Genomic DNA, 16,753 nt, shown 5'->3' with positions numbered 1-16,753 from the left:
TGTTTCATGAGTCACATGAATGTAAAACAAACATCAAATTTTACAAAACAGCTGAGCCCTCAACAGTTTGCCATGAGCCTTTCAGTATCTGATTCCCGTTCAGGAAGGTGAGCACCGGTCTGAGAGTCAGGTAAATACGGGAAATCTGCGGCGACAGCAATCCTGGCCTCACTGAGGCTAGTCTATTGCGTCTGTCTCACCAAATCGTGGGCTGAAGTCTGCTGGTCTGTCTGGCCAGTCTCTTTCACAGAAGGGTTAAAGACCAGGGGGAGCTAATACATGAACTAAGACTAGTCAGCTGATGGATAAAGAAAATGCCACTTTAGCATCTCATCAATGAAGAAGGCACACGGCCACTCCCAGCTTAATTCTATATTGAGATTTCCTCTCATCCAAACCCCCATCTACAAGAGGGTGCCCTCTTCCTTCTACGCTGGCATCTTCTCTCCTCACACTGAGTGTAAAGTGCTCACCCACGTGAAAAAATAATCCAGCGGGAAGTTGTAAAATGTGCCCACATAAATCTTTTCTTTTGGAACGTGAATTAAGAATGGGTTTCACTGCAGTATAATACACTGACAAGTCACTCTGCCTGTCTTCACCAGAGCCTGTGAGGCACAAATGTTTTCATCTCCATCAGAAATCCCCATCCTTCTGAAGGAAAAAAAAACAAAAACAGAAACAAAAACCCTATTCTTCCTCCCAAGAAGAAAGAGGAGCGAGGAGGCAAAGAAAGAGGACACACTCATTGTCAAGGTTCCGGGTCGGCTAGCAAGGCCGGCACCGGGGCAGCTGCCCTGTCAGGCTGCTAGCAGCACAGCCCAGAGCAGGGTTACACGCCAAAGAACAAGATGAGTTGTATGAACCATACTTATTATTGGGTCCAAAAGCCAAATGGGAGGAGGAGGGAAGGAAAAAAAATCAACAATCCTGTTACTGTTTGATTATAGAACTTTTGCAAAGGAGCTAATTAGCACCTCTGCAAAGTCCCTGGAAAACACAAATACCGGCTTTTCTCACAGTTTCTGGGTTCTCAGGGGCCAGGCAGGAATTAAAGGCACCAAGAAATAAACTCAGGGACCAGTCCTAGGGGCTCTGGACAGTCAGCATGGGAAGCTAAATATGCACAGGTTAGGGGAGGAAATGACGAAAGTGACAGACAGGATCCAGTCTGAATTCCGCTAAAACCCAAAGTGAAATAGATGCTCTTGTGTACATTTTTATTTTATTGGAGAAACTCAGAGAGATAATCATTATATCCCAAGGGTACGGAGAAACAGCCTCTCATACACATTTCTTTATCAGCTCCCTTGCAGCCATGGTGCTGATGTTCAACTAAAGATGCCGTTTACTACGTGCGGCAATCAGGGAGAACATGCCAGCACCTTCAGTCATGAGCAGAAGTTGAGACCCAGGTCTGGAAAGGCAGACAACTGACTTAATTTCCTCCTCCTTGCCATTCCCTAGAGCCAACTGCTTAATTTAATTTCTATTTTGGCGATTAGGAGCCTCTTTCATCACGTGAATATCTGAAGCTTACTGACATTGTAACTTCTTTCTAACTGTCTGAATATTAGCCTGACTTCCTACTGCCTTACCATTTGACAATGGCTACAAATACCAGTAATTTTTGCGGTCTGATCAGTAACTGGGCTTCCCAACTATTGGCTTTTAAAGAAGCTGTGTAAGATACGTCCATCTCCTTGGTTTCCTATTTTCAAATGACACCTCTTCGGGAGACTGGGACTAATATTTGGCTTTATGTAAGTATGTACAGCACACAGAATACCATTAAAATTATTCTTCCGTAAATCAGCCTGAAAAAAATACAAAAGGTGGCTTTGGTTTTCATATAAATAACTTGGAACAAGGAAAGTAGGGAAAATATAAGAGGCATAGCAAAGTCATAAAAAGGTCTATTTCTAGAACAATTAACCATAGCCCACTATATAGATCACTACGTTAGGGGAAGTGATGTAGTAGAACAACCAGTAAAACGTGGTCGTTGAGTAATTCAGGGCTGCAGTCAGCAGTAATGAAAATACCAGAATGTAACCACTGAGGTCATTAATTACACTTAAGTGATTGCATTAGAGCATTTTGCCTTTTTCTTGTGTCCAACTTCTCTCTTGTTTATGCTAGCAAGGCCTACGCGAGACATCAGAATTTGTGCAGGCAAACCAACTACGGAGATGTTGCCAAAAAGCCTCTACATGAAATGTGTTAATAAAGTTCCTTGGAGTTTTGTCACCTTTTTGCCAAAAGTTTTATATCTTAATTCTACTGACTTTATTTTTCAATGGACTTCCTCATTAATGCCACCTATGAAGTATGAAGTCATTGTACTGGCTTGATGAAATTAAGGTTTTTCGTAAGATCCACAGATCTCCATAGGGCGTCCAGGCAATCTGCTCGAAGAGAACGATTTCTTTTACAAACTGACCTGGAAATCAGTCGGGGAACAGTTCTCCCCAAGAAAAAGAAAGAGGACAAATGTTACAAGAAGGGCTGATTCTCTCATTATATGGAAAACACACTTTATTTTCTGTCCTCTTACTAAAAGAAGATAGCCAGGAGTGAGCCCTGAGTCTGCCACTTCCCATCTGTGGACCTGAGTCTGATTTTGCACTTATGAAATGGGAATCAAGAAGATCCTCCCTACCAACTGTCAGAAAAATCAAGTGAGATCAACCACGTGAGAGTTCTGTATGTAGATCGTAGTCTATGAAACACATAAGGTATTGTTGCAGAGCGTCTGCAAAGCACAAAAGGGCCAATGAATGCAGGCAACCTTCCTGCCACAGAAGTTCCTACTGAAAACTCGGGGTGGAAGGCGCCCATCAGAGCTTAAGGGTGATCCTCTGTTTCATGAAGAAACGTCTCAGGAAGGCCACACCTTACTGACCAACTGCCATCATCTAAGAAGATTTAGCAGCAAACAACCTAAGAGCTCCCACTGTCCGTATTTCCATTTGACTTCAGTTGGTATCACCCTGACTTCGGTGGAAGCATTTGCTATTGTTACAGTTGCCTGAACCTCTGGCATGTTCCATGATTGAGTTTTCTCCGCTTCCATCAATCATGACACATAGCTTTTGGGAAAAGAAGGTTCAAAAGAGGATCTGTTGGGGGAGGAAGAGCATTAGCAATTTTTAGTTCCCTAAAAAGGCCAAGGCCAAGTCAGTTTCTTTCAATTCCACTAGTTTGATGTCTTCCAGGGAACATGTCATGATTCCAAGGAAAAGAATCGAGGACGCTGTACCAGGACATAGTTTTCACATCAGACTCCTTGCTGTTGGCCTATTGCTCTGTCCAAGATGGAAATGGCCCAGAAATTCATGAAAGGGAATAAGCAGGCTGTTCTAAGTACCCCTCTAAAGCTATTCAGAAATCAAAGCTAATGCTTCTAAGCTATTGTCAAAGCTACACTAACTTTTTAAAAGGAGGTTTAGAGCTGGAGAAGAAGGAAAAATAAACAGAGGGGGAAAATATTGAATAAGTTGGGTCCTGGGAAGCAAAAGAATCAACCTTTACTTACATGTGCTGTAAGTTGCTGTTTTTCAGAAATGCTTTATGAGCTACAAATTTCAATCCGGAATCCACAATGGTCCTAAGAAAACACATAATTGCATGTATGTTAGAGCTAACAGACGACTGTCCCTCTGACAGTAACAGAGCATAAGAAAAAGTTCTGAGATAAGGTATGCAAGCCCTGAGTACTCACAGGTTTTTCAGTCCCACATAAGCTTCAATATCATCTTCGTTGATGATTTCTAATCTTTTCTGATTTGCAATGTAACTGCAAAAAAAAGCAGAGTGCAAACTAGTAACTCAGAATTCAGGCAGTCCATAAAAAAATGGGTAATTTCCATCCAACCTCACCAGGCTGCTCAAGGCAATCCCTCCCCACCCACCTAGCCCCACCATTTATTTTAAATACAGCAAGGGCAGCAAAACCAAATGAGACTGAGGAGAAACCATGGTTGAGCAGGTTTCATTGTCAATGACAGGATCACCAGGTTTCATCTTCTTTTCTTAAACTTTTATTACTCTTTCAACTAACAAGTTCAGTTTGCCCCTCCACTCAAGGTATCCCCTGTGTATAGAGGTGAAAATAACTTGGAAATGCATCTACTACCTCTCAAAAGCATTTCACCCTTATGGTGACAGCCACAGGGAAGCTGGCATCACCACACAGAGGACAAAACACATCTTTCCTCACATTCCAAGAGAAGCAGTCACTCCCTCCTTTTACCTCCTGAAACACTGAAGAAGATTCCCCTCCCTCTTTCTCTCTCTCCCTCCCTCCCTTCCTTCCAACTCTCTCTTTTCCTGGCCCAGGATCCCCTCGTTCTGCTTTTGTTAGTAATAAAACCAATTTTTCCTTTCAGGAACCACAGCTCACAAACCCCACATTGCCCTAGTGCGCTCTCTACAGAAATCTCCTCTTCCCCGTCCACCAAACCCTCAAATACAGGAGTAAACTGGTAACTCTGGCTGCGTGGAGAGTTCTATCCCCTGGATCATGAGGACTGGCTTAGAAATGTGCCTGTGACCTCAACTAGATTAATGAGAAGCTTCCCTTAAATTAAAACATGAATGCCATGACAGAGTCTCTCTTTCTCTGGGATTATAGCTGAAAGATTACGTAGGCCTGGGGCTTCTATGAGAAATATTTCCGGCACAAGGAAAGAGAATGTATGCAGTATGCAGTCAGCACACAGGAGGAAAGAGAGCTAAGAGATATAAAGAGAGACAGAACCCTGAAAATGTTACTTGAGCTTTTGGATCCAATCATCTCTGAGGTTAGCCGTCACTAACAGAAGTTTGATCTGAATTTCTGTCACTTGCAACCAATAAAATCCCTGGTAACACAAACACAAAGCTATCAAACCTACTACCATGGAATTTCCCTGTGCTACAGTTATCTGAGTATCTGTCTATTCGCTTTTCTTGATCACGATCTCTTTTTGAAGACAGCTGGATCCTGCTTTATAATTCTTAACATGCACCACAGCATCTAGCAAAGAACCTTGCACAATGTAGGTCTTCAAGGATGATGGATGGATGGATGGATGGATGGATGGATGGGCAACACTTGGAGTTCCAAAGGCACTCCAGGAAGTTGTATTAGGATGGATTTTCTCCTTTCTTCTTCAAAAAATTTAAGATACATAACATTCCAATTAAGACACTGAAAACAAATATGTAGCTCTACTGTTAACAACATGAATTAAAATGAAAACAATAGTAACCAATGAGGGAGGAGATACATTATCTACAGATTCCTTCTACCCAATCCAAAAGAAGGAAAAAAAATAGATGTCAAAATACATGGTAAGTATTGGGGCACCCATTTTTAGAAAATATATTTTAGAAATAAAGCAAAATAAGTAAATGCTCTGAGGGAACAAAATTACACCAAAGATAAATAATTTTAAAAGGACCCATATAAACATTGCCCCTGTTACATAAAAAAAAACGTCCAAGATAGAAGGGCATCTTCTGCTCAAAGATCTTGGTTCTCAAACAACAATTTTCAACGTTAAGAGTTTTTACGAAATGTTTCAAAATTATCACACATTTTTCCAACATTTTCAATCCACTAACATTTTCAGTAGAAACCACAGTGACCTCCCTCTTCTAAATTGTCTCCCAATAAGAATTGCATTCAAGAGGGCCCTACATTTTAATGCTTTTTTTCATGCAACTGGCAGAAAAAAGGACAAATAACGTGGGCAAGGTTTCCTCTGGGGTCACAACCAGAATTCCCGAGAAGCTTGTTCACTGCTTACAGCTGCGCTAGCATGGTGGCTGTCACTGTTCTGAAACTGTCTGAGAGATTCTCCAGCTCTCTTTGCTGGCTCATCACTGCATCCTCTATGCTTATGACAGGGGCCTGACACTCAGGAGGTATTTAGTCAATGTCTGTGGCACAAGGCATTTATTTTTAACTTTTTATTTAGTTATTTATGCCCTTTATTTTACTGGTATTTCATTTTTGTCAGATTTTTAATTTATAAACTCTCCAATTGTATTCAATAAAATACAGCAAGCTAACATAAATAAAAATGAAAGGCATAATAGAAAGAAGAGCCAGGGCAGAGACATCAGTGGAGCTAGGAATTGGGTTTAAAATGCTGGGAACGGGCCACAAGCATAATTGTAAGCTTTCCAGTGACCACTGCCCCTGAAAAGAAGGAAAGGGGGATACATTTAGCCAGTGGTAACTTCACAGTGTTCATGAGGTGAAAATAAGTCAGATATTAAGCAAAGCGTACCTGTTCGTGAATCTAAGACCAGACAAAAGATTTTGTTGAAAACCATCAAAAGAACCATGTGAAAGTATTAAAAATGGTCATTAAAGAATGTTCTTCCACTGTGAAGGCAGGGATGCCCTGGATAAAGAATGAATTTTTCTCCTGGTCAAAATGGAAAAAAGCAACAGAAAAGCTGGATTAAAAGGTCAGCAATTGCCCCTGTAGATGCCAAGAATTCCCTTTCATAAGTTACCATCTGCAGAAAGGCCCACAACATAGCCGTGGGCTATAAATTGCTCATGAAATCTACCCCTTAAGAAACACTCCTTAGACACCATTAAGTGAGGAATCATAGGGTTAGAATGGGAGCCAGTAAAGTTAATAACAAACAATTCACAAAGGAGAAACCTCAACGACCCAGGAACATATGAAAATCTGCTCACCCCTCAAGGAATATGAAATGCAAACCAAAGTCACATGGACTTACCATTTCTCTGCCACTAGCTGGACAAAATGTTTAAAATCTGACAATATTAAAGCATTGCTAAGGATGTGGGGTATTTCTCTTATATTGTTGGAGGGAGTCTAAATTGGCACAAGCACTTTGAAGAGTAATTTGCCAGCATCTTGGAAAATTATACATCACACGCTTTACAGGGTCCAGCAATTCCATTTCTAGGTTTTCACCTGAGAGAAATGCTCACTCCTGCACATGAGGAGACATATACAAGAACATTCATGGTAACACAGTCAGAATAAAAATCTGGTGCATGGAGAGTGTCCATCAGTTAAGAAAGAGAATAAAATGAGGCGTGTTAAATAACTACGGTACATTGAACCAGATCTTTATATCTGAGCAGAAAGAAATACTCATGCTAAGTGAGAAAGAAAAATAAGCAAAATTTCAAACTGATATGTACATATCATATAAAACAACTGATGTGAACTTTTAAAGAGACAGAAAACAATACCACATAGTGTTCATAGTCAAGGATAGTTGTAAAGTACAAAAGGAAGATTGCAAGGAAAGTCACCTTGGGAAAGGAGACGGATCTGCATCAGGGATAAAGAAACTGAAACTGTTAAACTGTTTTATTAAACTACTAAACTATTTCTTTTCTTAAAAGAGGAAAGCCTTTGTAACAAAAAAGACAAAAATGTTAAAGTGTCAGTTCTGAATATATGCATCTGAAGTTATTGTTATATCATTACATTTTTATGAATTTTTTAAATGTATGAAGAAAAAAGAGAGAAGGAAGGAAGGAAGGGAAGGAAGGAGGGAGGGGAGGGAGGAAGGGGGGAAAGAAAGAGGGAGAGCCAAAAAAAGCCGCAAAGGAAAAGACCGCAGGGAAGCTGGACCCCAGGGCTTCTCAGTTACTAGGTGACCAAACACACCAGGGCTCAAGTCCTTGGTTCCTTGGACCACCCAAAAGCAAACAGTCTAAAAGCCTTCTGATCCCTGCCCCAGAGCCCCTGGACGGGACCAAGAAGACTAAGGAGCATGCTGGGCTGCCCCCTACTGGTGACTTCCACGTGCCTCCAGAAGGACCTTGGCAACACCAGGTCTTTCGAGCTCTGCCATCTCATCACTGCCAGTGATCAGAAAAGCAGCAGCTGCAGAGACCAACCCAGGGTTAGGAAGGAGAGAGGAAAGGCCAGGCCAGGACAGACAGCTGAAAGATGTGTGGACAGGCAATGCGGTAGGCTCTCCCCCAGAAAACTGTTCCCTGTCACTCCAGTCAAAGTGCTGGCCAGCTCTGAGGGCTCTTTACTAAGTCAAGCTTTGCTTAATAGAATCCCCAAGAAGGGTCCCACTCCCACTGAAGCAGTGGAAAGGACAAGCATTTTGGTACAGACCTTTCTCTCCATGACAGCCCCTAACTCCTCCGACCCAAGCCCACCGATCTGGAAAGCTTAGGCCCCAGGGGCTTTAAGGCACAAGCCCTCCCCCTAGAGCCCATGCCCCAGCGCTCACATGAGTTCAGCCAAACTTTCGAGCTTCTGCCCTTCCAACCTTAGGAGTTTCTCTCCCTTACCTCCTTGGCCTCCAGGTCCCTCAGGCCCACTCCTGCATCTGCAATCTGTGTGGAATCATTCTCGGCCTTCGACCATCCTGTTTTGCCCAAATATGCCTTCTTCCTTTCTAAAAGCCATCTATAGTACTCTTTCTTGGGCCTCACATTATGAGGGTTGTTTTTTATTGTTGTTATTTACTTTTACTACATCCCAAGACTACTGTCTTCTGCCCTTAAAGTTGGAACTTCTCAATGAATTCACCTAAAACTCTTCTGGGTCCCTACAATATCTGAGATGCTGCTTGATTCACAGGCAACATCAAAAAGCCTTTTTCCAATCAAAACATTTTTATTCCATCAGTTGGCAAGCATTTCTTTAGCATTTATTCTCCTTCTTAACTTTATAATTAAGAATCAGAGGGGATGGAGGTACTCTTTGTACCCATCATTGTATTTTTGTACTAATATACCTAACTCTCCTGCTGAACTGTTAACTCCTCAGATGGATGAGTGTTATTCATCAAACTGCACGTCCATTTCCGAACACAGAGCTGATGCTCATAGAACACTGGCTGACTTAAAGCAATCAATCTGACCCACAGATCCTCCACTGGAGTTTTTGTTGTCTCACTGGAAAGACCGGACATATACACACTATAGACACTAAATGAAGATTGTGGTAATAGAACATAACTTCATTTGTCACATAGAAAACAAGGAAAAAAAGTAACGACCATAACAGAGGAAGACAGCCAATTCTGAAAGCAAAATTTGTCCAATCTAGAAAGCAAGCTTAGATCACAAGCATACAACACAGTCAAACCAAACACTCATTTATTTTTCGTAAATGATGAAAACTAATTGCCCTCGGAATATGAGCATTCATTTGCCATCTCAGTTTCAGAAATGTTAAGGCTAGAAAGAATCTTCAGATCCAGCTCTTCTTGACCTTGAGGGGTTGATGCTCCTGAAGGTCTGTGCTCACTCCCACGGTATTTGATGAGCAAAAGGGAGAAGTTTCCAAGCAGAGGTCAAGTACGTGCACTGCGAGGGTACAGTGGAAGGAATTACAAGATATCACTGGGCAGTGAAGGCTTCCATGAGGTCAGGCTTTGAAGGGTGCCCAGAAAGTCAACAGATAAAAAATGTGAACATAAGCAAAGTCCACACTATTTGCCATTTTATTTTGTGTTGTCACCAAAGCTTTTCCATTCTCAACATTACATCCAGGGCCTTCATTATGACATTCTCTTGAGGTTAAAGAATTTCCTTTCCTTAGGCTTACCAAAAAGCCCGTAGGTGGCTTTTTGGGGGAAAAAAAAGAACAGATAATTTTAGGGAAAATTCACGGAAACATTTTTGAATTACAGGTTCCTAGAAAGGATACTCATCTCATTTGAAAAGATTTCACATTGGCTTGAACAACCTATCAAATAATTCCTCCGGGCAATCTTTCCAAGTAACAAAGAGTGGTTTCTAATGCATCTTTTCTTCCTGTGTATTAGCTTAACAGCAGGCTTGCTCCAAAGTAAAATTTCCCTTTACCTTAGGCTTTATTACCTGACCTGTAGGTTGACGATATATCAAAAAGAAATGGAAAGAGTCGTGAGTATTTCTAATAGTTGCTCTTCAAAATGGAATTGCTTCCCACTACCCTGGCTACCCTCACCTCACCCCCACCACATAAATAAATAATTAAGCTAATAAAAGTAGACAGAACTCAAATGTCACAAGAGATTGTGATACGTGCTCAGGCTTACAGCCATGGAGTGAGGCATTTCGGCTCCGACAGGATCCTCTCTGCCATAAGATTTCCATCACGGGGAAGAGAATAATCCATTTTTAAAAATGTGTCCTTGTTCCCTGAGTCCGTAACCAGGTAGCTTCAGTTGCTCAGCAAAATGCTAAGAAAGAGTTTTGAAAAGCAGTCCCTGATGGGCCGAAGCAGGATTCAAAAGAAGAATCTCTCAATCTATCCCTCCATTCCTAAGAGAGGGTCCACCACCCCACCTGTGACGACGTGAACGCAGAGAACACCAAATAAGTGGACTCAGAACCTGAATTCCAGGACCAGCCTACGAGCACAGGCTGATTAGCTGCAGCACCTCCATCTTCTTTTTGGCCACGGGAATAGAAGCAGCCCCAGTAATTTCCTTTTAGAGAGTGCTGTGTGCCAGGCACTGAGGTAACCAGGGGGTGTCTCCCTTAACCCGACAAAGCTACCAGGAGAGCACTATGATTGCTTCCACTTTTTGGAAGAGGTAACTGAGGCCCAACCTTGCTAGGTCATATCCCCAGGATTACATAACTGCCAAAACAGGATTTGAACCCAAATCTACCTGCCTCTGAATTCTGAGCTCATACCCACTCTACCGCCCCACCAGGACCATGGACTTAGGAGTCCTGCACCTACAATGAAGAATATTTTCTAACATTTCTGCAAAATGCATCTTGACAAATAATCACAGCCTGAAAACAATAGTCAATGAAAAGGAATGAGGACATTTTACAGGCTGCTCTCATGTGTTATACCTACAGAGGTAACAGGAAATAAATAAAATATCTTCTCAGATCCTTACACAATGCCAAGCTCTGAGAACTGCAGCTCCCCACAATGCCAAGCTCTGAGAACCGCAGCTTCCTAGAATAGCCTAAATTCCTTGGGAACTTAAGAATTCAAGTGCCTGTGGAGAGGGTGTGGACAAAACGGAACCCTCCTACACTGTTGGGGAAAATGTAAATTGGTGCAGCCACTATGGAAAAGAGTATGGAGGTTCCTTTAAAAACTAAAAATACAGCTCCCATATGATCCTGCAATCCCACTTCTGGGCATACATCCAGAAAAGACAAAAGATCTAATTCCGAAAGATACATGCACCCCAATGTTCATAGTGGCACTATTTACAACAGCCAAGACATGGAAACAACCTAAGTGTCCATCGACAGATGAATGGATAAAGAAGATGTTTTATAATACAAATGATGTATTGTACATACAAAACAGAAACAGACTCATAGACATAGAAGATAAACTTATGGTTACCAAGAGGGAATGGGGGGAGGTATAAATTGGGAGTAGGGGATTAACAGATGCACACTACCATATATAAAATAGATAAACAACAGGAATTTGCTGTATAGCACAGGGAACTATACTCAATATCTTGTAAGAAACTATAATGGAAAAGAATTGGAAAAAAAGAATATACGTATATACATATATATATATATATATATAACCAAATCACTTTGCTGTACATCTGAAACTAACAAAATATTGTAAATCAACTATACTTCAATTAAAAAAAAAAAGAATTCAAGTGCCTGGAAAATAATAAGTGGTGTAAAGTGAGGGATAAACACACTCCACTAGCTTCACCTCTTCCCAGTTATGTGACCTTGGGCAAGTCCCTACACCTCGGTTTCCTCGTCTTAAAATGGGGTAGTAACAGTACCTGCCTCAGGGAGTTGCTGGAACAATAAAAAAACTGCCCTAGCCCATATGAGGACCACAGTCACTGTTGATTATTAACAGCAAGCAGCAGACTGGGGTTCAGGGACTGGCTTGGTCACTAACTAGCTGGTGAACTGAATCTCAGCTTGCCTCCAGGGCCCACGGGCATGGAACAGGAAACCTGGCCTGGAGAATGTCTCAGTTCCCATCAGCACTCAAATTATAAGAAAATTTCTGCAACATATTATGAAGAAAAAATTACACACTGAGTTTCTCTCTGAGTATTTATATAGCATCTTTCTCATCCACCTCTCTCAATGAGGGGGTGCCCAAAAAGAAACACTGCAATTTGTGACCAGAAAGATTAACTATGAAAAAACCCTTAGAGTTGGCTTTCTACCTAAAACGTATCCGTCTCCAGCAGAAAAAATGTAAGTTTAATTTGACTTAACTAAATAATAGCCTCCATGAAAATTTAGCATTTGACCCCAGCCTACAAATAATGTGACGTGTAAACCTTATACTGGAGGGTGAGCAGGGTGTCAATATATTTAAAATAAATAAATTTTCTTTTTAGCTGCTAACTTTTCAAAATGGGAAGATTTCCCGTTTTAAAAATCTGAATTTCCACATTCTCTTAAGAAGCCAGAAGGTCCTCCAAACTGGACTAGCATTTCTTCCTGGCAACAGTCAGGGCGAGCTGAGTAACATTGCTCCTGGGGGTCTGCAGCACATTTCCAGTTGGTCACATTCTGACCTCAGCTATTTCACTGGCTCATAGAAAGATTTTTATGACACCTGATCTAATTCTTGCTTGTAATTTCCTCTGAGACTTCAATGCTCCGACCCTTCTCCTACATTGGTATGTCATCTCCATGCACAGAGATCCCTAACAGAGATCCCTAAATGAGTTTGCTCAGATAAAATGACACAAAGACCACAATAAAAATACCTCCTTTTCTTAAAGCAGTTACTTCTACCTGTTCCAGAACCTTTAGAAGCTTCCTCTGTTTAGAAACAAACTAAAACTGACACAGACATAGCCAAGTATAATTTTATACTTGGTACAATGGTACAGAATCCCCAAGAGGAGCAAGGGATGTGTTTTTCCTGACAAAAAATTGTTTTCCTTCCCACTAATTTATTTAATATTTTACATTAGGTTTCAGATCTTTCGATAGATCATAGTAACTTGCCATAGCAAATGGAAAGACAATTAACTAACCGTGTACCATGGCATGGTTTCGCCATATCAGATGAAGAACCCAGGATAGAAATGGTCCTGATATAGCACTGCCATCAAGAAAGAGGCTTAAGTGATGTTTGAGCCAAAATTTTATTTTGGACAGGTGTACTCTAACGTCAGTCAATATGAAACCACCAGAAATATGAGTCAGCTCACTGGGTCCCTCGGGGTACACTCTGCAGCTAATTTATCCTGGCAGGCCCACAAGGGGCCATCCCTCTCAAGGCTGGGGGCACCCCGGGAGCCTGAGAGGGCTTTTCCTCTGGCTGGGAAGCCGTCTGGTCACACCTGCTCCTAACAGCTTCTAGGCTAAAACCATCTCTGCTGTGCTCTGTGGGTGGATCTCTGCCGTCTCAATCAAGCATCTGTCCACATTCCGAGGCAGTCATAGCGCTACTTCCCCAGGCAAGCCTGGATCTGCAGCCTGCTGGTACCCCCACATCTCATCTCGTCCGCAGACAGGGTGGCTTCCACCTGGATGCGCACACAAGCCAGGCTGCTTGGTCTTTGTAAAAGGATGTCAGCCCCACCATCTGCTTGTCTGGCTTCCAAAGAGAATGGATCTGGCTTTAACCAGGAACAGAAATTAACATATTCCAGCTCTGGTCAGAGGGGACAACTTCATATCATCTGCAGTCCAGCTTCTAGCAAAGCCTGGCTCAGCAAAGGGTATGAGGGGATGGGCAACTAAGATCCTGCATTGTATGAGTTTTATAATTACAGCATCGGGAGATGAAATTCTTGGACCACGTTAGCGTCCTTGCAGAATTGTCATCCTTGTCACTTCCCCCAACTTTCACTGACTTTCTCAGTAAGAAGAAAATGAAATCTACTTTCTGCATTTTTCATAAAAGCTGTGAATTACATCACTCATATTCTCTGCAAAAGAAACTCTTTTCAGAACAGAGTGCCAAACAAAGCTATGTTCCTGTGGAATTAGTAGGCATTCTCCTCCTTAATAATGAGCTTCTCTTTTCACTGCCAGGAAGTTGAGGACAAATGGTGTGCTCAATTACAGCAACTATGTCAACCGTTAGAGTTAGTTGGAGTTCTTGTCTCTTTTTTTTTTCTCACTCCTCCCTCTCATTTTTACCTTATTAACCTTATTGTGTAAAATAATTATCAGCAGTTATTCAAATACTAATGATAAATTGATGAACTGTGACATTTCTATACTCGTCCAATACAAATTATATGGCCATTACGATCAATATACTGGTACGATAGCATCATCTTACAGTTGTTTTCAAGAAATGAATTGGAAAACCATATTATCCACTATTTTTGTGTGTTTCAAAGTGTTTATAAAAAGTGAAATCTTGCAACTCCAATTGAACACAAAATTATCTTTTTTCCAAAAAAGTTTTTTCCTCTTTTCCCATTATTTCACGTCAGTCAACGTTTCGTTGATGAAAAGCGAAGAAAAACTTCCAATGATTAGCCCAGGACTTAAGAATTCTAAGAAGCATTCAAGTCAGCACAAATCACAGCAGAACACACTTTTGAAAGCTCTTGGCCTCCAATCGGGCCAAATCATTCCATAGCAAGAGAATTTTTGGAACTAATATTTCTGCTCCAACTTCAGGATAGATCAAGCATGGCACAGGGAAAAATGAGCATCAGGCATAATGTCAAGAAAAGAGAATGATTCAAGCAGTAAAATGTTAGGATCTCTTCGAAGGTCTGTTTTGATTTTGACACAATTTCTCGGCCCACATGTATAGGTTGTGGGACTAAGGAGAGTGATAGCATGTGAGGAACAATTCCAAGTTCATCTTCACTGGTTTCCCTTCACGTGTTAACCTTTAGTCGCTTTTATAGAAGGTTAGAGATTATTTTCTTTGGAGTTAAACTACAAAGATATTGGTGGAAAGGGATCCCAGTCATAAGTGGTCATGTAAGGCCACAATAAAGGGAAGCTATTTTACAGAAAGGAAGTGTGAGTGCATCAAAAAGTCCTAAACAAATCTCTTATAAAAACTTTTAATTCAAGGGATATATCGTTGCTAGAAAAGACGTATATTTTGGAGGTACCTAGAGGAGTCAAATTCATGGAGATGGAAAGTAGAATGGTGGTTGCTAGCAGCTAGGGGGAGGGGAGTGGGGAGTTGTCATTTAATGGGTACAGAGTTTCAGTTTTGCAGATGAAAAGAGTTGTGGATTATTTGGATAGCTGTGCTGGTTGCACAATAATGTGAACGTACTTAATGACACAAACTGTACATTTTTAATGGTTAAGATGGTAAATTCTGTTATGTACATTTTACCAGAGTTTTAAGACAAAGAAAAAAGGAAGATATATATTTTGTAAAGGCCTTGCAATTAAAAAGAGAGAAAGACGATGAAAAGAGAAAACGGAATACAAATTGATAACCTCCAGAGTGCAGGGGAGCTGTTGTAAACAACCTAATAAATGAAATGGACCAGGACTGTTGAAGAACACAGTTGCAGAACAAAGATCATGACCTGAGTCCCCGTGGCTAAATCTGACCCATCACTGCTCCGGTCAATATTCCAATCAGCTGAGCATGCCAAGATGAAAGTAACATGCAAACCAGGGAAAAGGCACCTAAGGAGAACCAACACCCTCTTACATCTATCCTCTTTAACCCCAGCGCCTGTTCAGTGCCACACTCAAGACAGATTCTTTTGCTTTTCTGTCCTCCCCAAGACCTAGAGAGTCTACTCTCCTTCAAAACATAGTTGAGGATAACCAGACAATAAAAATAAAAATGAACAGTCGAACTCTAACTATGCGTTATGCACTGGTACAATTATTTTACATGCATCGGCTCATTTTAACCTCACAGAAACCCCATGAGAAAGGTTCTATTACTGTCCACTTTTACAGATGGAGACACGGAGGGCTTTATAAACTAGTCCAGAGTAGCAGGGGCAGACCAGCTTCAGAGTAGGGCTCTTAAACCTCCAAGCCACCCAGCCTCATAACCTGTGTGATTCCCAGACACGAACTCCCAAAGAAAATGAAAACTTAATTTGTTGATCCACCTATGCGTGGCAATGGACATATTCAGTGATTTTTCAATTTGGATAAAAGTATATAATGAGAAAAGGAACTTTTTAGGCACAGTTTCCACAATCCTAGGATCCTCCTAGGGTGCCAGTAAAAAAATTATTCAGCCATAATGAGCTGAATAATTCTTAAAATAGTACATTCAGATCTAGAGCTTTCAGGGTCAATGATAGAATCTGTACAGGGAAGAGAGAAAGGTAGAAACAGGTAGCTACTGATGTTTAACAAGCCCCATTAACTTCTGGGGACGGATCTATGCTTTGCTGGTCTGTGTCTGTGATATCACAAAGCTCGCTGTAACACAAGTCAGGGAAGGAATCCTGCACAGCTCTTCTTGGAAACATGGACCCCCATGCTTGAGAATTCCCCTGAAGAAGGTGAGGGTGCTGCAATGGGAGGAGCAGTCTGGGGAGCCTGGCCACCCCCCGGCATGCTCCTATGCAGAAGCCCTGCACTTCCTCTATTCCAGAGCATCATCATGGCTCAAAACCACCACGATGCAGAGGTCAGATCCACAAGGCAGAGATCCAGACAGCCTTGTCCCTGGTGCCCTTAACTCTGGACAATGGACCCAGGCATGTCAGAGGCCCTCACTCTGGTATTCCTCCAGCCAAGTTCCTCCACATGAGGCAATGGGATGCCCCCACCTGGAAATCACTCCTTCCCTTCTTGACCTAGTAGGATCTCAGAATTTCCTACCCAAAGACCCTAAGCCCATTCCCAAGGCCCACACAGGCCTTTTCT

The 16,753-nt window shown here is 41.6% G+C and overlaps 1 protein-coding gene across 6 annotated transcripts in view; it reads right to left on the bottom strand.

The window, feature by feature from the left end:
- The window catches only part of NTRK2 (neurotrophic receptor tyrosine kinase 2), a gene marked incomplete at both ends in the record, with an annotated part of 377,341 nt that overhangs the window by 344,160 nt on the left and 16,428 nt on the right, over positions 1-16,753 (bottom strand). For all 6 annotated transcript variants that reach the window (XM_082655915.1, XM_082655916.1, XM_082655917.1 and 3 more), the window contains 2 exons: positions 3,539-3,610; positions 3,725-3,799. In XM_082655915.1, the coding sequence (XP_082512041.1) occupies positions 3,539-3,610; positions 3,725-3,799 (147 nt within the window). The remainder of the gene's footprint in view (positions 1-3,538; positions 3,611-3,724; positions 3,800-16,753) is intronic.

The sequence above is a fragment of the Grampus griseus genome (genome assembly GCF_964374135.1).
Source record: "Grampus griseus genome assembly, chromosome: 6".
NCBI classification, from domain to species: Eukaryota; Metazoa; Chordata; class Mammalia; order Artiodactyla; family Delphinidae; genus Grampus; species Grampus griseus.
This window is presented reverse-complemented; position numbering and strand designations above follow the sequence as displayed.